At 38.0% G+C, this 24266-nt stretch overlaps 2 protein-coding genes across 4 annotated transcripts; both read right to left on the bottom strand.

The window, feature by feature from the left end:
• Positions 1 to 1212: 1212 nt before the first annotated feature.
• LOC131781812 (short transient receptor potential channel 4-like) lies at positions 1213 to 15143 on the bottom strand. Of its 3 annotated transcripts, none has more exons than XM_066170437.1 (19): positions 15043 to 15143; positions 14514 to 14615; positions 14378 to 14416; positions 14153 to 14203; positions 13684 to 13740; positions 12827 to 12954; positions 11359 to 11571; positions 11073 to 11277; positions 10413 to 10626; positions 9044 to 9400; positions 8464 to 8490; positions 8123 to 8312; positions 6475 to 6621; positions 5815 to 5923; positions 4842 to 4915; positions 4123 to 4194; positions 3579 to 3678; positions 3221 to 3288; positions 1213 to 2749 (listed from the first exon to the last, which is right to left on the bottom strand). In XM_066170437.1, the coding sequence occupies exons 2-19, from the start codon at positions 14596 to 14598 to the stop codon at positions 2663 to 2665; spliced, it is 2223 nt and encodes a 740-aa protein (XP_066026534.1). In that variant the 5' UTR covers positions 14599 to 14615; positions 15043 to 15143; the 3' UTR covers positions 1213 to 2662. The 3 variants fall into 3 exon arrangements, with proteins under 3 accessions (XP_066026534.1, XP_066026533.1, XP_066026532.1); XM_066170436.1 differs by having other exon boundaries at positions 3227 to 3288; positions 14366 to 14416; XM_066170435.1 differs by having other exon boundaries at positions 14366 to 14416.
• Positions 15144 to 18124: 2981 nt separating this feature from the next.
• On the bottom strand, positions 18125 to 23152 carry LOC131781811 (chondroitin sulfate ABC exolyase-like). The gene is made up of 3 exons (XM_059098530.2): positions 23065 to 23152; positions 20688 to 22714; positions 18125 to 19970 (listed from the first exon to the last, which is right to left on the bottom strand). Exons 1-3 carry the CDS (start codon positions 23150 to 23152, stop codon positions 18519 to 18521), a joined length of 3567 nt encoding a protein of 1188 aa, XP_058954513.2. The 3' UTR covers positions 18125 to 18518.
• Positions 23153 to 24266: the final 1114 nt, after the last annotated feature.

The raw sequence follows: 24266 nt of genomic DNA on the forward strand, positions 1-24266 counted from the left end.
CAAATTGCACTCGAAATCATGTGATTACCTATACTAATATAGTATGTATTATTGTATATATAGTACTATGATTAAGATCTCACCTAACATTAAATTACCAAGGTATTAAATCCGTTATAACTTATTTCAATCAGCAGTAATTAATTTTGTAACGTAATGCGTTCTTAGCATGTGGTACCGATCTTTCGCGATAAGTGTGAAATCAAAGGGCTCTTGGAGCCAGCCCATTCATTAGTATTGATTTCTTTGACTTGTTGAAGATAGGTACAGTTGAATTCAGTTTATGTGAACTTTCAAGACTTATGGAATAAATTGTTTTTATTTTTATTTTTGGGCAGTTGTGTGATGAGAAAACATGTGCATTCGTCGTGATGGGAATTGAAAAAAAAAATTGGGGCTGAAGGTGGGACGAGCAGAGGTCATTAGGCAGACAGTGTCCTTTTTGTTGGTGTATGTGTGTTTGTAGGGCAGAGGGTGGGCTGGGTGGGCATAATCAGGCATCAAATGGTGCTCTAGCTGCAAAATATCACTAACCCTCATCTTTTACGATCATGTGCACTACTGTGAAATATTCCTTGCCCGTTTCTTGATATCTTTTGTTTTTAAGCATGAATGAGCTAAAAAGTCTTCAAAACAATCATTTCGCAAATATTTAATACTTCGATTAACTTAATTCTTACTAGCCACCCGAGTAACATATTGTTCTCGGGAGTGTCTCATATCAGTTTAATTTAGGGGTATCGTAAAATTTTCATATCACCACCGAATAAAGAAATTAATTTACAATATTTGGTATCGGCATTGCAAAGACTTGGATGTCCAAAGCTTTCGTGCCTTAGGAGGAGCTGATGGGACTGATGGAACTGTTGGAAATGGAAAACCTTGACAAAAAGATGGCCGAAGTGGAAATCAAATACAACATATTGGTTCGGCATATATACCGTGAGTGGCCGAGAAGATTGGCTTGTAAATGTAAAAATGAGAAATTTCGGGCGAAAAGCAATTCCGCTCGTTTTAAAAGCTAAAAGAACCCTTAAATTATAAAATAAAATAGAAAAAACAAAAAAAACAAAAAACAAAAAAACAAAACAAAACAAAAAAAGACTTAAGCTTAGATATGAAGTCTGACGGCCGTCTCTTCTTTAAATAAAAGTTTTGGTTGAGCGCGGTTGGAGAGAGTCTTTTGGGGTATTATCACCGCATCCCCTCCGTCTTGGTCATCGACTCAAGGTATTTGCGTGATGACTTCACACATTGACGAACAACTGGAAAAATGTAAGATATTTATCACCAACCTATTTGTAGATTTAGCCCCCACGTTACGTTTCCTGATTAGTGTGTTATTTCCAGTTGTCTAGATTTGAAATTGTATACCTTTGCCCGATTGATTTAAAATATTTAGTATATTTGCAATGAACAGCATGAACAACTGGTTCCTGTTTGGGTTTTGCTAGTGGTGTTCTTGATTTGGTTTGTCTCGTGGTCTTGGTTTTTACCACCAAAGCTGTTCTGGATTGTGTTTTCTTGTTTTCAATAATCGTAGAACATCATTTATTTTGTTGTTCACTCTTGCAAACCTTGTAAAAATATTTGGGTTAGTAGTTCTACAGAGAGCTTTTAATCTTCTGAGGTTGTCAGGCCTAAAACCCAAACATGGTCCTTGTTGCTTGAGCGAGTGTTCAAGAGCCAACCCCCATAAGCTTGTCGCAATAATAATAAAGCCATCAATTTTTAGCCTTCAAATCCTTCAGGTATTCTTGATAAAACACTATTATGGAGCTAAACGTGGTAAGTACAAAAAAACAGCTTCAAATTTCACTTAATACATCCATGTTCAAGTCCTTTTAATAAATGAGTTGTACGTCTTGGAGACTTCTCCTGGAAACACGTTGCCTATGTATTTAAAAATTGGCTTTGCACACATTAAACGGTCATGATCAAGAATTCGTTTAAGAGTTTATTTAAGTAACCCGCACACTTAATTCAAAAACTAGTTTTCAGGTACGCCACGGCGAAAAAAAAAACAGTAAAAAGAAAGCATAAATCTTACTTACCACGGAAAAATTCAGTGAAATATTAATTTTTTTTGTTAAGGCTAAAAAACCTGAAATACAAACTTGAGTGAGCCAAATTTACCTCGAAGTTATATTTTTTTGGTGCATTAGTCTTCTATGATTCAATTTCTTTTTTTGGAAAAAGTACGTGCAGTATTTGAATGTATTTACACTGATCAAAGTGAAGTTGCTTTCGCATTTCATTCCACACTGAATCAAAACTGCAGAGAGATATTCCAGAACTATCATTCATAATCAGTCAAATATGCCTAGTGTTGTCTGCTTCCTTTGCTAGTTACAATAAAAATCCCCAAACATCGCGAAATTTATAGAAGCGTTAACTGAAGAAGTCGTGGGATCAAGGAAGTAATTCCTCTCTGAGCTAATTAATTTTGTGCACGTTGGCACAATGCGATCACGTTGCGAGATTTCTCCTTAGATCATTTGCAATTATTCTAAATATTCTCAATATCAAATCCACACACACACACCCCCACAGTCAACACACGCCCTCTGCAAATTCAATTCATATATAGACTCAAAGCAACATATCATCCACTGCAAAGAATTTGCTTCGTGAGAGAAATTCGTCGAAAAGATCGATTAATTCACAAGTGACTATCTTGGCCATCGTCCTGTGAGAAGTTTTGCATTTGGGAGGTTCCGGTGATATGATTCTCTGTTTCTTCTTGTGCCTGTTGGGTTGAAATGAAAGAAGAATATCGTGAATACGGGTATCAGCCTCACTGAGAAAATGTGTCCTAATAATTATGTAGTATCTGTCATAAATGATCGGTTCGTTACTTTGAGTGAGAGCATATGTGAATTCGTAGGTATAACTGAGATTATGTCCTAAAGATTACCCACGAAGCTTCGCTTCTGGGCCAAATATCCATTTTTCATTAAATCCCTCAACCGTGGACATTATCAGCCAACATACCAGCCACCTGATAGGGTTACGTACTAAATGGTAATAATAACACGCAAACAGGTACAAAGGTCGTCTTCCACCTAGTACTAAATGATTTGGCGGCTTTAATGTGGTCCCCTTATGACTCACACGACACTTGACAGTAAATGTGCACTATGTAACAGCAGATAGTAAACTTGACTCGTTAAATTTATGATTTGCCTAAATTAGACAGATGAAAAGCGAAACACTATACCTGTACCTGCTCCCCCTGAGGTAGATGTATTTGTACTTCTGCCATTGAAGTACTCAGTTTTCTGTTGGCTAGAAAGAAATTTCTTGAGAGATTTTTGACAGCAAAATGACGGTCCTGATATCTCATTCTAAGATTCTAAACAATCCAAAGGATGCACCTAAGATTCACCTTAATCCAGCCTTCAACCGATAAGTGAAACGCATTCGAATGTCAGAATGGACAGGGTAGGATGTTTAAATGCGCAAGTAATTTTGTTCGATTGCCCACATTCGTACAAGTAATGGTTTTGCTGAAATGTACGTTATTACAAAAAAATAATAAAATAGTAAAGCCTTTCACGAAGAGAAAATAATGTTACCTGATGATGATGGGCTTGCTTCTTCGTCCTCTTCGACAAATGATACCCTTTTCTTCGATCTTCCCTTGTTCTCCTTCTCTTGTGAAAATTTTGATAAAGTCTGTTTTGCACCAACAGAATGAGCAACATTTGTCTTCATCTCCAAACTTCGTTATTTCTTAATTTTAAATTAAGTCACTTTTTGCAGAAACTTTATTAACTTTGCTCAGGCATCACAGTTACTACTTTTACATGCAATGATGAAAGTTATTTCATAGAAGTAAACTTTATTTATAGACGTTTGAATTACCTCGAAATAAATAAACGTTGCTTTTTACGAAATTGTATTATTCTTGGGTGGGTTGAATTTCAATTTGAGCTCCAAATAGTTTAATTCGTACGGTCATTTCGCAAAAAAATAGTTATTTTTAAGTTGAATTATCACCTTAATTATGGGTTTCCTCGGGCGAACGCGTCGCGCGCTTGAGTTCCTTCCTAAAGTCTCGAGCAAATGGAGAGAAGCACGGGTAAACATAGAACAGAACGCTTTACAAACAATCCTTACCGGATCTCCTTGTGATATCCTTTGGAGTTGCTCTATTACACGTTCAAGTTTTCTCTCCAGGTTCGTCATCCTCTTTAAGAAGGAGAAGTGAAGAAGAAGTCAGTATCAGATAATCAGATCATTACTTCCTAAATTGAAATCGGGGTCAAATTGTTCAAAGCACGAATGGCTTCACAACAGAGTGTGGTTCCAATGTGAGAGCCAGGATTAAGACTCGTCTCACCTACGCTTTCTTGGGATATATGAAATCTGAGAGCCGTCTTCATATAGAGAAAAAACATTTTTAAGGCATTTGTTATGGGAGAACACAGACACAAATTGCGTCTGAAAGGTTGTCGGCAAAAAAAGGGTAAAGTGCACGCGACAACCCCGAAAGTCAATGGAAGTAGTTTTCTGGTCACTATTCCTTGGCCTCTTCATATGAGGAATGTGGTACAGAATTCACTGTAAATATGAGCCACAGTAGGTGTGATGAACTTAGTAATTAATTTATTCATTTGACTTATCAAATACCTAACACCTACCTACCGAATATCTATAATGTCTAATATATAGTGGTACCGTATTCTTTTCCCGGCCAACTTTTCTCGAACTAGTTGTATACAGTATTGTGCTATTATGGGTTATGTGTCTCACTACAGCAACGTCGAAACATACAACCAATTGGACATAAAGAGGTCGGGGTGAATTAATTCGCCATGTTATGTGAACAAAATTACCTGATTTTTCATTTCTTCTAGATCATTCCTCACGAAATTAAGGTTTTCTCCCAGCTTGTCTAGTTTTCTGTTGCCTAAATGGATACGGGTGAGAGAGAAAATAAAGGAATTAACATTCTGCCCGAAAGGAAAGACGTTTCAATTTTGTGGAAGGGATAAGCAGTATGGAGCGAGCACGTTGACGTGACCGTTAATGAGGCAAGCAAGTTATTGGGCTTGTTTTACAGAGCAGTTGGCTCGTCGAATACCAGTGCGTTCTCTACGTTATACAAATCTCTCGTACGTCCGGTTCCAGAATATGCTGCTCCGGTCTGGAGTCCATTTTTGGTTAAAGATGTCCTAGCGTTAGAAAAAGTACAACGAACTTCGCTTGCTCTCGGCAAAAAACGTGATGAGATGGAATACGAAGAACGTTTAAGGAGGCTGGAGTGGTCTACACTCGAAACACGCCGATTATTTCTCTCTTTAGCTGAATGTTGTAAGATAGTTTTTGATGACTTAAGCAAACCAAACATTGACAATCTATTTCAATTTACCAAGCGTAACTCAACCCGCGCCAACCACCTTTATAAGCTCTACGATAAGCCAGCAAAGTGTAATCCTTATAAATATTCCTTTTTTATCTGAATCGCGCAGGACTGCAATAGCCTAACAGGATCCATCGTTGAGGCTTGGAGCCTGAGCCGCTTTAAGAGTGCGTTGAAGCGCTTTTTAAATATCCGTTAGCTGCTTGTCTTTTTTATCGATTTTATCAATTTTATCTCTTGCAAATAGTGTTTGAATATTTTTTATTGTATATAGCTTATGAGCCTTTTACTGTACATAGCTGAATTAGTTCTTGAATCTCTCTTATTGTATATACCTTTTGCTGTTTTACATTTTATTTCGGGAAACATCATAGGGTCAACCTCCATGTTATGTTATTTAATCACTAAAAGGCTGAAAACTGAACCTGTACTTAGTAACCATGTACCTGTTGACGGAAATGATTCGTCATATTTTCTCCTGTAGCGTTCTGTTATTTCAGGGAAAAACTTTTTTTTTAAAAACTTCTTGTACTTCTCGTTCCTCTGATCCTTTCGCTATGTGTACAAAAATAAAAGTAACAAGAAATTTAAGGTAAGTTTGAATATTTCTTCAATATTCTTATGTAGAGTAGCTCTAACTTATCGCTCTTACATGTAAAACCATTCTTCGAGCCTCAGCGAGATATTTGATAAGTTTGAAAATAATCCGGGATTGGATTGGCTTTTCTTTCATTCATTCTGTGATTGGTTTGAAAAATTTACGCCGCCATCTCAACCGATCACAAACATAATTAACTAAAATTAGGAGCAACTAATTCATTAGCGTTTTTCCACTCGTTAGGCACTTTTTACCTGATCAACAGTGGCTTAATTTATGCGAGCTTATTCCTGTTGCCGTAAAGGCGGGAGAAAATGGAGGCTAATTTCGTTAGCCTGGTAGACATGTGGAAAGCTGCGACGCTAATTCTCGTTGCTGAGACTCGCCACTTTTAATCGACCCATGTATTATTGAAAACAACAACAAAATTCGCTGAAGAGACAGAAGAAAAGCTCTCCAAAGCTGCTTATACTATACAATAAATTCTTTTGGACTTTAACTCTAGTACCTTGGCCAGATTATCCGGAAATTGTGCAAAATATAAGGCCTTCAGTGGTTCAGAAATTATGTTGAACGGTACCACAACTAAGTGCATGCGTCTGTACTGTTCCTCAATGACTGCGCGTGAGAATTTCCACTCCATTTCTGCGTTAGTCTATGTAAAAAAATAATTTAAAAAATTAATATATTAAAAGAGTTAATCGAGCGTATAAATAAACGAATAGTAATGGAAAATGATCCATATATTCTCGGTTCACAGTATTACCAAAAGAAAAAACCAAGGCGAGCATTTTCAAAGGATGTATAAATGTTATTCATCAGCCGGGAGGTCCGTATTGGAAAAAAACTGTACCCGAGGTTTTGGATCAGCTCTCAAGACAGAGGGCACGGTTTTTCCTAATACGGACGAAGCTAAGCTGGTGTATAACATTTTTTATTTTTTTTCCGGAAACTTAAAGGAATGCTTGCAAAAAGAACCCAAATAATTGAGAGCTGTAATTAAGGCAAGATTCTTCATAAAAAAAACATTTTTTTCAGCAAGCAGGTAGTTTCGAAAACAAAGGTAATGTAAATTGAAGGCTTCCTCGAAACATTTTTCCATTTCCGCATGGACAAATACTGTAATTTAAAAGGGCTTCAAAGCAAACTTTGAAACATTTTTTTTCTGAAAAGTATCTATCACGATCCGACACCTGTCAATTAGAGAATGCGTGGGAAAAGAAAGGCACATGAAACTTTTGATTGAAGGACAGTGTTCAGTGGCGGATCCAGACCTCAAACTAAAGTGGAGCCCGGTTTTTTTCGCTTGCCCTGCCGGCTTTTCTTCCTTCTGCGATTCTCCTTTTTTTTTCTGGAAATAAGGGGGGGGGGGGGAGACCGGGGGGCCGGGCCCCCCAGGCCCCTCCCCTAGATCCGTTCGCTGGTGTTAGTTTGAAAAACATACTCGAGTTAAATAACTATGACGACGATCTTTTCCGTGTTGTTTACTTCCATCGCCGATTATAATCTACCAAGATTGACTTCTGTTGAATTTTTTGATGGCAAGGAAAGTCACTGTAAGTAGATTCAAATGAACATTTTGAAGTTGTGAGAGTTTGTTTGCTGCAATGGAGAGGGAAAATCTTTTCTTTCCTTCCGGATGGGAAAACATGGACCGCTGGAGCTCAAGGAATTTTGGATTCCGGACCGCTGAGATGCTTGAGAAAAAAATAATTACTTTTATTTTCTGGAAGTAAACTTAATTTGGTCTATCGTAAGGAAGTCTTGAGTGTTCTGATTGGATCTTATCGGTGCGCTCTTTGCCATTTCTACTGTTTCCACGGAGACCGTGTATATCTTTTTGCGAAAGGAGGCAATTTCAAAATAATCAAGTATGGTACGAGTACCATATGAACTACCCGCTCGAAACTTCCGCTTTATAAACTCTTCACATGGGCCAATCTACATTATCATCTCAGTTGATAAAGCCAAGTTATCTTACTTACTAACTTCGATTGCTCAAACTGCACTGGGGAATATTGGCCCTTAGTCTTTTTCGTACGGACCTGGCTGCGCTCGGTCCGCACTGCTACGACCTCCTGCCAATATTCCCCATTACGGCCCTCGCACTCAGTTAGTAAGAAGTTATTATTATCTCTTTATTCATTAGCTATTACCTTGTATTTGTCATATGTGGTTGTCAACAAGGCTACCAAAATATTAACCAACATGATGACTGACAAAACCAAGAAAACCAAGTACAGAAAAACAACGATGTCCGAGGTTAAACTAGTGATGGATTCCATCTCCTCGAAATGGGTCATTCCGAATACAGACCAGACTAGCTGCCTTGCAGACTTGAAGAAGCTGAAAGAAACACGCGAGATTGTTTAAGAGTTTTGAAATGATGATTAGTTTTGTTCTTCTTGAATTATGTTGAGATAAGATATAATGATATAAGACAAGAAGAGATGAAACAGGATAAGTGATAATTTAACTATCAGCGTAGTTGACTTACCAATTCAAACTGCCTTCAACGCAGTACCTTTAACAATATTAAAAAAACAATAACAATATTATTATATTAAGATAGAATACATTGTGAGAAGCCCCTTTTAAACTGGATATTACTTTTAAAGAATGGCAGTCTGCGTTGAAACGGCCAATAACATTTCGCAAAATAGTGCTTCACCTTTCAACGGAAGAAAAGACAACTCAATTGACCCGCCCACATCTAACAGCTGGCGAAGTGAAGAAAGGAATTCTATTCGAAGGCATGTGTATTTTCGGAGCCTCAAACAAAAGCTAGATACGGGAAATTCGTTTAGTAAAGCACTGCAGAAATAAAGTATGGAAAATTGGCGGTGCAAATGAAAACAGCAGAGTCTATGTTACTTCTTGTATCATTCGCTACTAGACATAAGTATAGATCAAGCACTTTTGAAGACAGGTAGATAATGATTTAATGGTTTTTCTTTTAGATATTGATTTTGCGTTCAAAAATCCATATGCGTTCGGGTTTTTTAAGGAAACTTTATGTTGTGAAATTTTAAAAAAGTTCCTACAAAGTAATATGAGAAGAAAACAATGGAACTTACTCTACATTATTTGATCCGCTGTTCAAGGGCGTCAGGAAGGATGTCTCAGCTGTGTAACACTTAGTGATGGCCAACGAGAATGCAGCAATGACAAAACAAAACTGGATAAGTATGACCAGTAAGTCAAGACACATGCGAAACAACGCCAGTTGTAATGGACCAATAACTGAACTGAGCTCTAGGATACTGGAAAATCGTAGAATAAGAAGCATGCCATCGAATCCATAACCGTAATTAGCGAGTTCCAACAAACGATTTTTATAGGGATCACCACCAATAATAACAGTTGCGATTCGAATTGTAATGACGAAGGCATAAACGAGCATTATCAACACATCCAAGTAGTTCCAAATGTCTCTGCCAAAAAAAAAAAAAAAGCAAACAAAAAGAAAAAGTCATTTCATTGAGTCAAATAACGAGAATATTTGCGGGATAGGTGCGCTCGTCTGAAGTTTTAATGAACAATCAATCAATAAACTTCATTTAACCACGGGCACTTCATTTGCTATTCTAAAAAGGATCATACTATAGCTACACAACTATAACTATAACCATGAACGACACTTAGCATTTTGAGAAGCTGCTTTCAGTGAACGCCGCGCCTTGTAAGGAAGGCTATTCCGACATGTGGCAACACTATAACTAAAAAATATTTTTGAAGTTATCTGTGCATAAAAATCGAACATTGAGTTTATTCTCGGAGTCTCACAGGTCGTACCTTGTATTACGTTCAGAGAATTTCGAAGTTTAATAGTCCGGAGCTAACCTATGTAGCCGTTTGAATATCACGGTGGCCTTTTATATATTCCGCTGGCGGTCAAGATTTTTTTACCCCAAAGTTTCTGACAATTTGCAGCTTTTCTTTTCAAGTTATCCCACAGGTACTAAACTTAATAACTGACTTTCTAGAGCACTTTCGAAATGTTTATATATATATTTTTAACAATTCTGAGTATTCTGTGGCCTAGGAAAAAATTTAAATGAAAAAGACGGTAGCTTTGATTGATAACAATACGTGCCATTTAAGCACCTGCGTGACCCTGACTCACCACCAAATATGAACAAGAAAACTCAGTGTTCTGTGGCTCAGTTGGTAGGACATGTTATCACGAGATCAGAGATGCGAAAGGTCAGTTGCATCAACAAGCAGAACTCACCTTTCCCTTTTTTTTGGCCAACTAACCCGAGCGAAAATTTGTTTGCAATATTCTTCTTTAAGGGACGTTCCTTAACATATCATAACGAAGAAAAAAAGACAACAACAAAAAAAATAATGACAACAACAGCAGCAAAACCCCGACTGATTCCGATGCGGATCACGAGTTAGCAGCAGGCTACAATTATAACGCGTGCCTAAAGTTTCGTTTACCTTAAATAAACCTTCGATGCTGAACTTCGATACTGTTGGATCTCACTAACAACAAATCCAATAAAGAAGAGTAATATAAAGCTCTCTTCAACGGTTGGAGCGATAGACGAACCAATCATGGATATCCGAAAGAAAAGTCCAATGAAGGTCAGTTGCATAAATTGAGTCTTCATGAAAATGACGTAGGGAGTCTCGAGGTACTTTGCATAAATGCCTATGGAGTAAATAAAAGTAAGGTAGATTAAATATTTCGTAGTCGCAAAATTTGCATAAAATTTCAACTAGTATCAGGCTTTGAACATCTTCTCAGCTCTTTCAAGCACTGAAGGAAACGTGTACAATAAAAAATGGTCTAAAGTCTTTGTACACATACAGAAAAGCATTTTGAATAAACGTTGATTCTACCAGAAGCAAAAACTTGTCATATGCACCACCTCCGTGCAGTATAAAGCTAAGGTTTTCAGCATGGCACTTACTATGACACCATATTTCATACCAAACCTGACGTCGTCAAGCAAATGCATGCACAATCCTAGCCTCGCCACAGTAAATAAATGATTTGAACTCGGGGGTAACATTTTATCCAGTTGTCTAATTTTCCAGCTAAGGATAGTCATATGAAGGACTTCATCGTCAGTGGTAACTAACGTTTCAAAATACCTTGGATATTGGTCAAATTTGTTCCCTGTTGGTTTTTGGATGCAACATATGCATTCAATGGGAGCATAACCGGAGTAAGTATTGCGTCAAGCATCATGATCAGCAAGAGAAGAAAGCGATGAGGCAGTCGTGACTGAAAGTCCTCCGATAAGCCAAGTTTCCACCGTTTTTCTACTCTTTTGAAAATGAATGGATGGGATACAAACTGCAAAATAATCGGCAAGTTGTGTATAATAAATGAACCAGGTAGTGAAAAATTAGGAATTAGGTAGAAGTTATAGTGCACCTTTTTCCGTCCTCTAGCAATTGCTTTAGCCGTCATTTCACTGAAGAGGGAGGCGTAGCGGTCCGCAACTTCATCATGCAATTCTTTTTCTTCAATTCGTTTCACTTGGTCCAATAAATCATAAGCAAATTCATCCACTCTATCAGCCAACTTTTCAATCGCTTTCGTATTCTCCGTACTTGTTTTAGCGATTTGACAAAGTTTCATATGAACCTGCATGAAGAGAACAAGAATGAACAAATGATAAATTGATGATGAATGTAAGTGCCCCTAAGGCACGGGTTTATGCCTTGTTTTGATTTAGTAATCGTTTAATTAATTATCTGTAAAAGTCACACTAGGTGCCTCGTCACGCGTTCCGTAAGTGGTATCGCATTTCCAAACAGAACGGATCTATTGTGCAATTCAATAATTCGATCGATTTCGCAAGCACTCGTGGTTTAATAGAAAGAAATTGTCTGTCGTTTTTATCGAAGGAAGGAAAGGTCTTTTTTGTGTCAACTCTCGCCAGATCCGGCAACAATGTAAGTTTAATTTACCTCGAGTGTTTCTATAGCTAATTTCTTGTCCCTAATTTTGTGAATCAATTATTTTTAGCTTCACGGTCAAATACGACATTTAATAAAGGAGGCGTTCCATGAAAGAAATTGGGGCGATATTTGTTGTGTCGATCAGTGAGATTCGTACGGTCCAGCTAGCGGCGATCAAGCGTCGCTATAATGAAATCATATTGCGCAAAAAATTCTTTACGACGACTCACTCGAAACTCCACGGGTTTGAGGTGATGGCTAGAGATCAAAATTCCAACTTATATTTTTTTTGGATACCAGGAGTTCAAGAGATTTATTTCTCTTTTCCTTTTCAGATTTATCAGTAAACAATATAAACTAATATATAGTCTGCTAATGCATCCCTTTATCTCAGCTCATCCACAAATAATGCGTTTTGGGGCGCTGTTAGCAGTACATTTGATTCTCATCATCATGTCGAAAAGATGGTGTTGTTTCATTAGATATCCGCTTGTTACTGACAGACCGTTGTGCTTTCTTTCAGGGATTCACGCTTTATCAGAACGACGTCTCATTTGAACATGTTGAATGGTTTATCCAGCCCTACAGGTGTACCAGTGGATCATGATCAATGAAATTAACAATGAACCACAGGAAAACGTGTTTTGTTTTGTTCGCCGTCTTCTCAAAAACATCAACACCGCGATAGAAATTCACCAACGACGGCGGTCTAGATGGTGGCTCGTAGTTGTTTATTCTCATCACCTCACGAAGCTTAGCAGCCTACCTCCAAAACTTAGTTATGTACAAGTAATAATAACAATACACTCTGGAAAGCCTTCATTAACCAATTATTAACAAATTATTAACCTCAGGACGGTATTGAGCGATGTCTTTTAAAGAAAACTAAACAGTGACAGTGAGAAATTCAACGTGCGCATGTAACTCGCGTATTGTACCTTAAATGCTTTGTCAATAGGATCTTCTTCATCGCAGAGGGCGCTTGCTGTAACTACTTTCTTTATATCTTCCCAATCAAATTTTTCCCCTTCCTTAAGAAAGTCTTTGATAGAATCCATTTTCTGACCTAAAAATAAAGAGCATATTTACAAATCAATTTGAAGATTATCTGTGCTTTGTGTCATTAAAACAAGAATGAAATGGCCAGTTTTGATTTCCAATAGTTCGTTTTTGAAATGCTAGGTGAAAATAATAGACATGACCAGAGATGATTATCTGACAAAATCATATTCAACTAAATGTTGCTTAAACTGGGAAAATTAAAAAATTTTCGATTGAACATGTTACGAACAATTGGTATTGTGGAGTTATTCACGCCCGTGCATACTTCTGTAAATACTAATAAATAAAAAGATTCAGACTGTCATTTTTTTGGTTTGAATTCTCATGCATATTAATTGGTTGAAATGTTTATACATCGACTTACTTGTCATTCTCGTACAGCATGGATTATTTTTCTAGTCAAAGTCAATGGACTTTGCCTAACAACGAAATAGTCATCTTAAACGAAGGATAATGAAATTGGAAAACTCTTTTTGCGTGCTTATTTGACGCTAAGTCTATTTGAATTCATGGCCAATCGAACTCGCAAATAGAGTTCTTGCATTCCACGTTCGACTGAATTCTAAACCACGGCATTTCTGGCTAAAGGCGGGGTTAACTGCACTGGGCTTACTGTTATCTTTCTCACCATGAAATTTAGGTTTTGGTCAAAAAAGTAGTTTTATCTGGATAGAGGTAAAGAAGAAACATAGGATTATGAAGTTGAATGGCGTTGTTACCATTGGGAACTTACTTTCTCTCCTTTCTTTAGGGAAATCCACTTTAAATGAACTTAAGCTCCCTTGGCTTCCTGTGAATGAAAAGGTCACCATTAGCAATCTAATAACTCGCCTGTGATGCATAGAGTCTAAACCCGAAACAGATGTGGATTTGTCTCGATAAGTACACTCTTTTGCGGTGGACATGAATTTATAGCTACTGGACCCAGTTAATCAAAACAAGTTCTGAGGGGTCCACCTCACAGTGAGGGTGAAAACTTAGGGAAAAATAAATGCAATCAAAACTATCTACATAGCTAGTAAAATAAATAAAAGACGTGCTTCTAACGATCCAGTCCTAAGGCTTAACTCTTCTACAAGGAACGTTGTGTTTTCTACTGATATTGACACGAGGCAAGTTACACCTGAACCTTTGTAGTTCATTCTATTAAATCTAGTTAAGAAAAAAGGACTCAATATCTTCTTTCATAACTTTACCCTTACCGTAAAACGCCTTGGGTGCTAATAGAACTTGTGGAATAGCATCTGTCTTAACTTTTTATTGTATTGAGAATAAAAAGGAAAACAACAACAATTAGTCAGAGCAACGTCATTCGCGGACGCTTAAATCCTACAAATGAAGTTTAAGATAGCTTTTTCTTTTAAGCTAATTACGAAAAAAGTAAACAGTATCTTCTGTAATAACCTTACTTTTACCGTTCAACTCACTGGTTTCTGATGTAGTTGGTAGATTGGCATCATTCTCAACTTTTTAGCGTTTTGGGAATAAGAAAGAAAAAAAATTGTTGAGTTAGTAGGTGTAAAGTGTCGAGAAGTGGGAAGTAAAATTCTTAGGATCTAATACCTCCATGGTTGTTCAACCCTTCTTCCACGTTGTCACCATTAGAAGCAGGAGAGTTCAGTAGATTATAAGTATTTCCCTCACTCATTTCGAGATTAACGCATTCTAAAAAAGAAAAAGAGAAAATTAGCGGAGTCATTGAGTTTGCTGCATAAATTATAAATGGCTAATTAAAGGCTCAGACAAAAAAAATGAAGGAATAGACTTGCACAAATAGAAGTTTAACATATAACATTTTAACCTGCGACTGCCCAGAGTTGTCAAATCAATATAAAGCCATAAAAGTCAGTTCGTAACATGGTCGAAATATCAAGTAACTTTCATTTTCTATAATGCAAGATATCATGAGGGCAGGAGAGAGCCAATTAGTTTCAAACATGTATGGTTGAATCCTATTTGCAATACGCAATAGGTATTCTGAGTTTTCGTTTCCTCTGTCAATTCAGGCGATAGAAATCTAATGCGAAGAAAACAGAGTTTTAGTGCACCCTAAAAGATCATAAATAACAAATGATTAGCTGCTAAAACTTGCCGCATGGAAAAGGCAGAGATTGATTTGGAAGCAGAGCGGGGTGCTGTTTCTGCACTTTGTCTCCTGAAACGAATGTGTTTCGTACGTTCAAATAGAGTGTGGTTTTTATTTCCTTTTGTTACACGGATTTAAATCCAACGTAAGACACAACAGACCGGATTTGACGTCAACACAGGAAGACAAATCGCATACCGTGACAAGGACCGGCTCACAATACAATATTAAGCAACGTAATAACCTTTTAGGAAAGCGGAATGTAGTGAGTTGACGAAACACTTAAGAAAGAGCTCAATAGTATTGCGAGGCGGTCCTTGTAACGGTGAACAATTCGTGTTCCTGTGTTGACGTCAAATCCAGTCTGTTGTGTCTTACGCTGGATTTAAATTCGTGTGACAAGAGAAAAAAAACACTTTTTTCGAACGTTCCAGACACATACGTTTCTGGAGACAAGATACAGAGACAGCTCCTCGCTCTGCTTTCAAATCAAGTCACTGCACTTGTCCAAGCGACATGTTTTAGCAGCCAGTCTTTGGGTATTCAGCTCTTCCTCCCTAAAAAAAGGGGCTTCATTGACTGCTTAAATTTCGCTTTCCTATGGAGTTATAATGTTGCCATTTAATGCAAGACTATAAAAAAATGATAATAGCGAAATATAGCATAACAGGAAGACGTTACCAGCGAAGCAGTAAACCATTTAGTTCGGAAACAGAACTATGCCCAGTGTTCAATTAACCATTAAAATGTTGTGTCTGTATGATAAAGAAACCTTGACTGCGCTCTGTTCTGTTGTAAAGCACGAGGGTAGCGGCTATAAAGAAGTGAAAGGGGAAACACAAAATGTAGTCGAGTGTTTTTCCCTACTTCTTGACTGCTCTGTTCGCTTTCTTTTTCTTTTGTCACACGGATTTAAATCCAACGTAAGACAAAACAGACCGGATTTGGCGTCAACACAGGAACACGAATCGCATACCGTGACAAAGACCGGCTCAGAATACAACATTAAGCAACATAATAACTTCCTAGGAAAACAGAATTTATTGGGTCAACGAAACACTTTTGTTATAGAGAAAGAGCTCAATGGTATTTTGAGCGGTCCTTGTGACGGAAGGAAGACGTTATCAGGGAAGCAGTAAGCCATTAAGTAAGCCATTATGCTCATTGTTCAATTAACCATAAAAATGTTGTGTTTGTATGATAAAGAAACCTTGACTGTGCTCTGTTCTGTTGTAAAGCACTCGGGAAGCAGTTAGAAAGAAGTCAAGAGGGAAACACGAGATGTAGTTGTGTGTTTTTTCCTACTTCATGACTGCTCTGTTCGCTTTCTAAGTGCTTTACAACAGAAAAGATTACAGTCAAGGCCTCTTTATTTGCTTTATTAGAAATAGCCCGTCATTTTCCGCTTGCATTACTTTCTATTTTGAAGACAACGTCTAATTTTGGAGGTGAAAAAAAGTGTCTACAGCTTGTTTTATACTCGCCTAAAACACGCTAAAGTAAGCCAATCAGAATTCTTAGTTAAAATGCTTCAAATAATCTGATTGGTTGAAGAGACCAAAGCTGGAAAAAATTTCAAACTATCAAGTTCACAAACCATCAAACTTCACAATCTGCGATAAAATTGGGTCACAAACTGAACAGTATGGCACGTCGAATTCAACACTTCTGCTGTAACTTTTAGTTTTAATACAGAATTGTGAAGAATTGAAATGTTCAGCGAAACCCAGCCGCACTGTGGCTCATAAAAACGTTCAAGTCTTTTCAATACGACAATAAGAAAACAAATTGCTTAGGGCGCACGTTTTATGCATAAACGAACCACAACCGAATTTACAGGAACATGAAGATTTCTCGAGGCGACAGCGCCGTAAAGCAAGCTCTCAGTTATTCACTCGAAAGGCGCACGATAAAATTTCGGAGACTACAGCATGATCGCAGTTGCCCTGACATCATCATGATTGTATAAATTTTAACAGATATGCCAATTTGGTCATATCTTTTATCATTTCTGTTTGGTCCTTTTCTGTTTTCGAGTTGGAAGCTACATATATGCTATAGGAGTGTTAGTCCTGTTTCAGTTTTATTTCCGTACGAAAGCCTGTAATCTTACTGAGCGTGGAAGCCGTCAAAACTCAGACAGTACATTTCGTTTATCGTCTCTGCTCTCGTTATAATGACGTAAATTACGGCGCTTGGCATGTTTAAAAACTTTCTTCTGGTTTTTCTGTTGCTATTGGCCGGTCAGTCTTTCAATTAACGGAAAAAGGCTGGACGGAAGTTCGGGAAATGGTTGGACACAGTACAAATTGGCAAATGGCGTGACAGCGCGACTCCGTATTTTGTACTCTGATGGAACATGTTCTTTCAACCAATGACAGCGCGCATTATATCCGAACTTTATCATATATTCGAATAACCGTCAACTGAACAGTCATAGAGCCTAGAAATTGATGGCAGACGTCATAGCTAATCTCCCACTGAAACCCACTCACAAACTTAACATTCGAAGTACATCGAAAAGTCCCATTCGTTTCTTACTTGAAAAGGAGGGTCTGACGTTAAAAGCGTCACTATAAAATGGCCATTCATATTTGAGGATTGGAATTATTTTACGTACTAAAACTTATTTTTTACTCTCTGTTTTCTGTAAAGGTGTTGTTTTTATTGTTGTTGTTGTTGTCGTCGTCTTTTTTTTTAATTAATGAATTTATAATTTATGGATAAATTTTGACAGTACACTTTTCATACGAAAACAAATGTTCGGTGCAGTTTAAACACTCCTCGCACCTGAACTGTGTTTCTTGTGATATTTACCTCACCAACTACCGTGTTTGGGAAATCACAAGGTGGGATGAGGGTAGGGTTCGTTTGTTTGGAGGCCCCGCTAGATTGAAAGAGGGTTAATTTCCGCTTAAATGAAGTTACACACTTCAGCACTGAGGGTTGGGTGATAGTAGAGAAAAGTTTATTAGCGGACGGAGTCTTTAAATTTGTTATGTCAGGTGATGACTGTTGTGTTTCGGCAGCTGTAATCTCGTGAGAGAAAGGGAAATAAACAGTTTACAAAGAAAAGAAAATGGTGATTCACTGTATTTGAGAAGGTAATTCAATAACTTTCCTTGAAGAAAAATGTTATCTGCTTCAAAAATATGGTAACTGGGCTTCCTTCGAAGAAGAGCAAATCCACAGGCCCAGTTTAAAATTAACAGTCACATTTTAGTATCTATTTGATTCATTACAATGGTGATTATCATTTCTCTTTGTTTCACTGAACGTTGTAATCAGGTTCTATTTGATAGGCAGAGACACCATAGTAAAAAGCAATGAGGCAGGCCACAAGAATCACCTGATGGCTCTGGCATCTTATAATTTCAACAGTTAACAAAATCACATTAACAAAATCAATGATGACTGATTTATATTTCCTTTTACGACCACTTCTGGTAACTTTCGTTTAGTCGAACGCTTGGGGAGACACATCACTCAGAATACTTCCTCAACTTAACTTCTACACTGAATCCATTTTTAAGGTTGACAAAGACAACTCTGTTTCCCTTGTTTGCTTTAGGTGAAGATAGCGACTCAACCCGAACTATTGGCAAGTAGTCTGCCGGGGATCCATGAGCATATGCTTTTGTGGGTAGGGTCTTTAGTACATCATATCTCAGCGCCACTTGCATTTTGGTGTCTTCGCTCTCCATTTTGTACTCCTCTTTCACCTTTATGTCTTGTATTTTCTCCAAAGGCTTAGACGTAGGAAATGCGAGATCAGGATAGCTGATGCTCAAATAAAGGAACTTCGAATCTTCTTTCGCCATAATGAGGCAATCTTTGCTGACGGCCTTGATTGGACCTTCGGCTGGGAGCTCCATGATGGACCCGAATATTGCATAACCATACTGGGCGTCAATCCAATTCCAGCGTTCAGTGGTCATCTCAAATTTCACCACATGCGCTTTGTTATCCTGTTTCAAAACTGTGTATACTTTTCTTGTGGTACTAGTCGCCTGAGATTTCCAAACATCGCTGGCAGATGTGGGATACGATGGTGTTTTAACGTAAATGGCGTACTCATATTTGTCATCGGATGAACTATGTTCAAACCAGGCGGTGGCATAATAACCACTGGAAGGTTTGTCAGCTGGAGTTTTAGAGCTTTGGTTCTCAACTTTAACCTTGAGACTCGAAGCACTGGAACTTGGAATGTAGTAGCTATTGCCTTTCGTGTCAGTAAGAGTGGTGTACCCCTCTGAACTTAAAGCCGGTGTCTCAGCGGGGAAAGGAGCTGACATACCTTTTGTTACACCATCTACTTCAATAGTGAAGGTCGATGAACCTCTTTGAAGCTTGTCTTGAAAGAGTGTTGTCTGTGCTTCTTTTCCAGGACCATTTTCAATTTTGATGTTGCTGCCTAAGCAGACCAATACGCTTTGGAAAAAGAAAACGGATTTTTTAAAGTAGAGTTTAATATTACGATGACGATCACTTACGTTTAAGAACTGGTAATCTGGTTGATGAAAGTCCATGGCGAAGAGTCCGCTCGCGATGGGCTCTGGCCCTTTAAAGGTAACTCCTCCGGCTGAAGATCGCGGACTGAAATACCTCGCTTTCTTTAGTAGCGTTTCATAAAGGGTTAGATTCATTGTAGTGGCTCCTGGTATTTTTGTCCAGTCCCATCCGTTCTCTATATCATGTGCCTTTAACGACTCCTCGTTGTTTGCAATAATCATCTGACCATGGCTCTGAAAAATACCGTGCAAATTTTGACCCTTGCCTTGCTCAAAGTCCCAGACAAATCTGTTAAAGCCTTTCATTGTAACTGCCCAGTCTTCACGACGATGAATAGAAAGAGCTGCAAAGTTCTTGGACCAATGCCCCGCCGGAGATGACTCAGCAGTCATTTTCTTATTTACACTGGCTTTCTGGAACACCTAATGACAAAAAGGAGTCTTTGTCACTTGTTCAAAAGAAAAAAAACCATTGTCGCGATTAATGCTTCTAAATGATTTCATGGCACTGATAGCTTAACTAGTCTCATAACTTTATACGGCATCATATGGAGGATGAATCCATCGGATGCTTGTGAGAGACAACCCAGCTTATGTCAATATCCCTAAAACATAAGGCGAGTATCCTGGTGTAAGATTCACTAAAATATCCAATTGTTTACACGCCGGGCCCCTGTTGTTCAAAGGGTGGATAACGCTGTCCGCTGGATAAATCTCTATCCGTTGGATAGTGCGGTATGTTTTGTTAACACTTATCCGCTGTAGAGTGATTTATCCGTTGGATAGAGTTGTCCACCAATCGAACAACCTCACTCTGATTTATGACCCCAACTCAGATAAATTGATCACTGTTAAACTACCATGAACTTTTGACTTTTTAGTTTACTCATGAATAAGATCTGATACTCCAGACGATTTACATCATTTCGATGTAGACCTCATAAAATAAAAGGAAAAAAAGTGGTGTTTATTTGTAACTGGATTTTTTTATCATTATTTTTATTATCAATATCATTTTATTTCATCATCAACCGACACGTTGGACAGCAGACTTAAGACGATCAGAATGAAAGCTGTATAATGCTCCATATATCTCAAGCACTGTTGCACGCCTATTACGTTAATTCGGATGTTACTTACTTGGCTCATTATTTCCAAAGACCCAAGTGTGTTCATGTAGGATTTCCCTCGTCGAATTGTTCCATCATTGAGGTATTCAACGACTAACTCGTCTGAAGGTTGGTAAAGACGTATAAACATTTTCACATCGCTAGTGACATCAGTCACAGATGCGCCAGCTTTTGGTGTTGAGGCTAGAGATCCTGAATGAGATACGCTGATGTAGGCGTATGCAGGGATCGTTTTCAATAAAACAGCCTTGGAGTACTGGGGAAAGCGTCCTCCCACACTACTAGGCGTAGAGTATTTCACAGCTATAACTCGTAGAGTTTTGAGTGATTCACGCAGGTTTCTTTTCGATGAGTCCGATAGAGCAAAATCAGTTCCCTCAAGAAGGTACTGCAGTTGTGACGCTGTATGCAATGCCTGCGGTATGTAAGCGGATCCATAAAACGCCCTGTGGTGGAAGCCAGTATAATCAGGCTTTACAACTCCTCCAAATGCTTTGTTGATTTTCAAGGCATTGTCCATCCATTTCTTACAAGCGTCCATATCTCTTTGTCTGGCTTTTATCTCTGCATCTGAACTTGTAGGCATCACTAAAACAATGATGAGCCGAAACAGCATTATAGTAATCATTCTGTCGGCATTTGTCCCATCAAATTCGAATTTCTTTTGATACACTTCTCCAAAGTCGTTGTACCATTTTGCGGTCTTGATCAAGTTAAGCAGTCTGCTCTTGTTTGTGGAATGTTTGTGTAGACTATCTTTAAGTAAAAGGATAGTATGCATATATGCAGCGCCATTTCGATTCATCTCTGCAGTCAAGGAACCTAAAGCACTGCCATCCGCCCATCCTTGGTCTTCTACATAATCCAGTAAATTGATGATTCTTTGAAGACGAGCTTTGTTTAAGTATTCCAATGACCGGCGCACTTTTGTTTTGTCGTAAGGGACCTTCTGTTGATTTTGGAGGAAGGAGTAAAATTCATCTCTTATGGCTTTATGGCTTCCTGCGATCCGTTTTACCGACTCTTCTACCTTTGCTGGATCAGTAGAGAGAAGGGCTTGATTTGTGGTCTCTTTCTCCACTATCTTATCCATCTCTGCTTTACGGGACCTCAAGTAATACTCCACCGCTAGAGGCAGCATGATCTGTGCCATAACAAAGCTAAACTTCCTTGTAGGATCCTTAGTAGAATACTTTCTGGTTCCTCTTTTGCAGGTGCGGCAAAACAATGGAGGACCACTGATCACTTTCTTTGAGTCTGATAACGTTTTGAAAGTAAGTCTATCATATTCCTTGTTTGCCTTGCCAAAGCTTTTCGTCATTGCTTTCCAACGTTCAAGCTCAAATCCAACGAAATCATAACTAGTTTTCTTCTCATTGCAATAGAAATTTTTAAAACGACTTTCGATGTGTTTTAGACTCAAAGTTTTAGATGCATCGACAGCTTTGGGAAGATCAGTTGGTTTCTGTTTACTCCAGCGATATGTTTGAAACCTTGAGGATGTAGCCACCTTCCACTTCGTTGTAAATGGTGGAACTATTTTATCGCGACTCTGGAAAGCCAAATTGTCTACAAAATCCAGTATATCAATAAAGATAGTATCCTTCTGGCTTATTACAAAACTGACTCGATCTAATCGAGCAGAACCGTAAATACTCCTGGAAGATGTCTTGCACTCAGAGTAGGCCACCCATATTCCTCTCCATCCTTTAAATCCAAGATCAACTGGAATCAATCCAATTGTTTTTTTCTTATTACTGTCTCTCAGCCGGATTTCCATCTTTCCGTCAGATTCCCTTTCCTTGTAAAGCCAGATTTTCATTCCTCCATACCGAAGTTTTTTCCCCCGGATGGACGACGAGGAAGGCCTGGTATATACTAGTCTCGACCTGCCAGTAGACTTTGACTCCCACTTGAGAGAGTACAGACCATTCTTTGCTCTTTCTTCAGATAACGACTTCGTGGAATCTCCTCGAGTTGCGAAGCAGTTGAGTTGATTTCTGTTCTCGAAATCCAGTAGTTCATCGCATTGGTCGCCTTTGGAATGAATTATTGAAATACAAAGTTTGAGCAACTGTAGCTCTTCTTAAGAGGAAACATTAGTTTGATAGAATATAATCATGAGAAATTCTATAAGCGAACAACTACTTCTATTATTTTTATAATCATTGCTATTTTTATTATTATTATTATCATAGTCATTGATTTTATCAGCACTATTATCATCATAATTGATGTTTTGCATGAAGCAGCATACGTTGTAGAAGCTTTAAAGTATGCTTTTAAACAAATGGCGATTTTTCACTTGAGCGCCATTATGCTTTATCTACTGACTTTCAGTTCACTTGTTCTCAGTTTCTTTTAGTTAAGCTGTTCATTTAACATACCACTTTCTGATGTCAGACTCTCTGCAGAATCCAGTAAGGCTAGGGCGAAACTGGTCAGTAAAAGAAAAACAAGTCTGGCTCTTTGCATTCCTGTAGAAAATGACCTGACGAGAAAGAGAAGCCATCGAGTGTAGTGATTTTTTGAAGACAAGATGCAATTTAAATTAAATCAATTGTTATGAAGTTCTTCATATCTTGATATAATTAGAATGTTTTATACCTAAGTTAGGGTCCAAAGCCTTACAAACCTATTGTCATTGTTAATAAATCCAAGACATTCGGATGCTGCTTTTTGTGTGCACTGATTGGCTGGCTCTGAAGTGATTATCAACAAAATTTACTTCCGAGCAGCTGAGGAGACAAAATCGCTTGACCAGAGTCTCATTTCCTATTTATTTTCAGGAATATGGACAGTTATGTCGGCTTGGAATTCCGATATTATGACACTAAATGTTAAACTTACTTAAAAAATGACAAAAGGCTAAAATAATTAATAAAAACGAGTTTCAGCAATGAAATGTCTCTGAGAAAATACTAAGAATCTAACTACTGAATTCACTAAGCCCATCTTATCCATACCCAAGAGCGCGAATGAATTTCCATGTGAAGTACAGGTTTCCACCAGGTGTTATGACAGGTTCTGAAATAAGCTTTCTTCCATTATAGCCAAAGAAAGGTAGCACAAAAATGATTTGTTTGATTTTGAGTCAGGAGTGTTCTAGGCCTCAAGTTGAGTGTGCCAGGTTTACATTTCCAGTGCGGGCATATACAGGATGATGAAGACTCACTGCGTCGATTCAGTTTATAAGAGCGTTTAAAAATATAAATATCACTGAAGCATCACTTAATCGTGGCTCTTTTCTTTTTCTTTTTTTTCGACACCGAAAGGAATAAAGCCAGGGTCTAAGTGTTTAAAAAACTGGCTCACGTTGATATGTTCGCTTGATAACCAGGAAAACTAGGAAAACTTTGTGAAACGATAGGGTAATGTTACGCGGAAGAACTAACGCAAAACTGGGAAAAAAATCTCTTCTAGCGGGAAATCATTGACAGAAATGAAAGGTCACACTTGAAAAATCGAAGCTCGAGTAAAAACTCTTTTTTGCTTACTTTTATTCATTTCGCAATGAAATTTTATCAATTGGGCTAAGTTGAAATCTAATGGACCAGACCCATAATCTCTTGGCTCGCGTTAACTAAGA

This window comes from Pocillopora verrucosa, chromosome 7, assembly GCF_036669915.1.
Source record: "Pocillopora verrucosa isolate sample1 chromosome 7, ASM3666991v2, whole genome shotgun sequence".
Lineage (NCBI taxonomy): Eukaryota > Metazoa > Cnidaria > Anthozoa > Scleractinia > Pocilloporidae > Pocillopora > Pocillopora verrucosa.

What these genes read in the sequence shown, in the direction of transcription:
- LOC131781812 (XM_066170435.1), bottom strand. Translation starts at nt 14,598, where the DNA reads ATGAGTGAGGGAAATACTTATAATCTACTGAACTCTCCTGCTTCTAAT. An exon ending in GTTGAAGGCAGTTTGAATTG is followed by an intron (nt 8,313 to 8,463) that starts GTAAGTCAACTA and finishes TGTTTCTTTCAG; the next exon opens with CTTCTTCAAGTCTGCAAGGC. An exon ending in AGCAAGCCCATCATCATCAG is followed by an intron (nt 3,289 to 3,578) that starts GTAACATTATTT and finishes ATTTCTTTCTAG; the next exon opens with CCAACAGAAAACTGAGTACT.
- LOC131781811 (XM_059098530.2), bottom strand. Translation starts at nt 23,152, where the DNA reads ATGCAAAGAGCCAGACTTGTTTTTCTTTTACTGACCAGTTTCGCCCTA. An exon ending in GAGTCTGACATCAGAAAGTG is followed by an intron (nt 22,715 to 23,064) that starts GTATGTTAAATG and finishes TTCATTCCAAAG; the next exon opens with GCGACCAATGCGATGAACTA. An exon ending in CTTTGGAAATAATGAGCCAA is followed by an intron (nt 19,971 to 20,687) that starts GTAAGTAACATC and finishes TTTTGTCATTAG; the next exon opens with GTGTTCCAGAAAGCCAGTGT.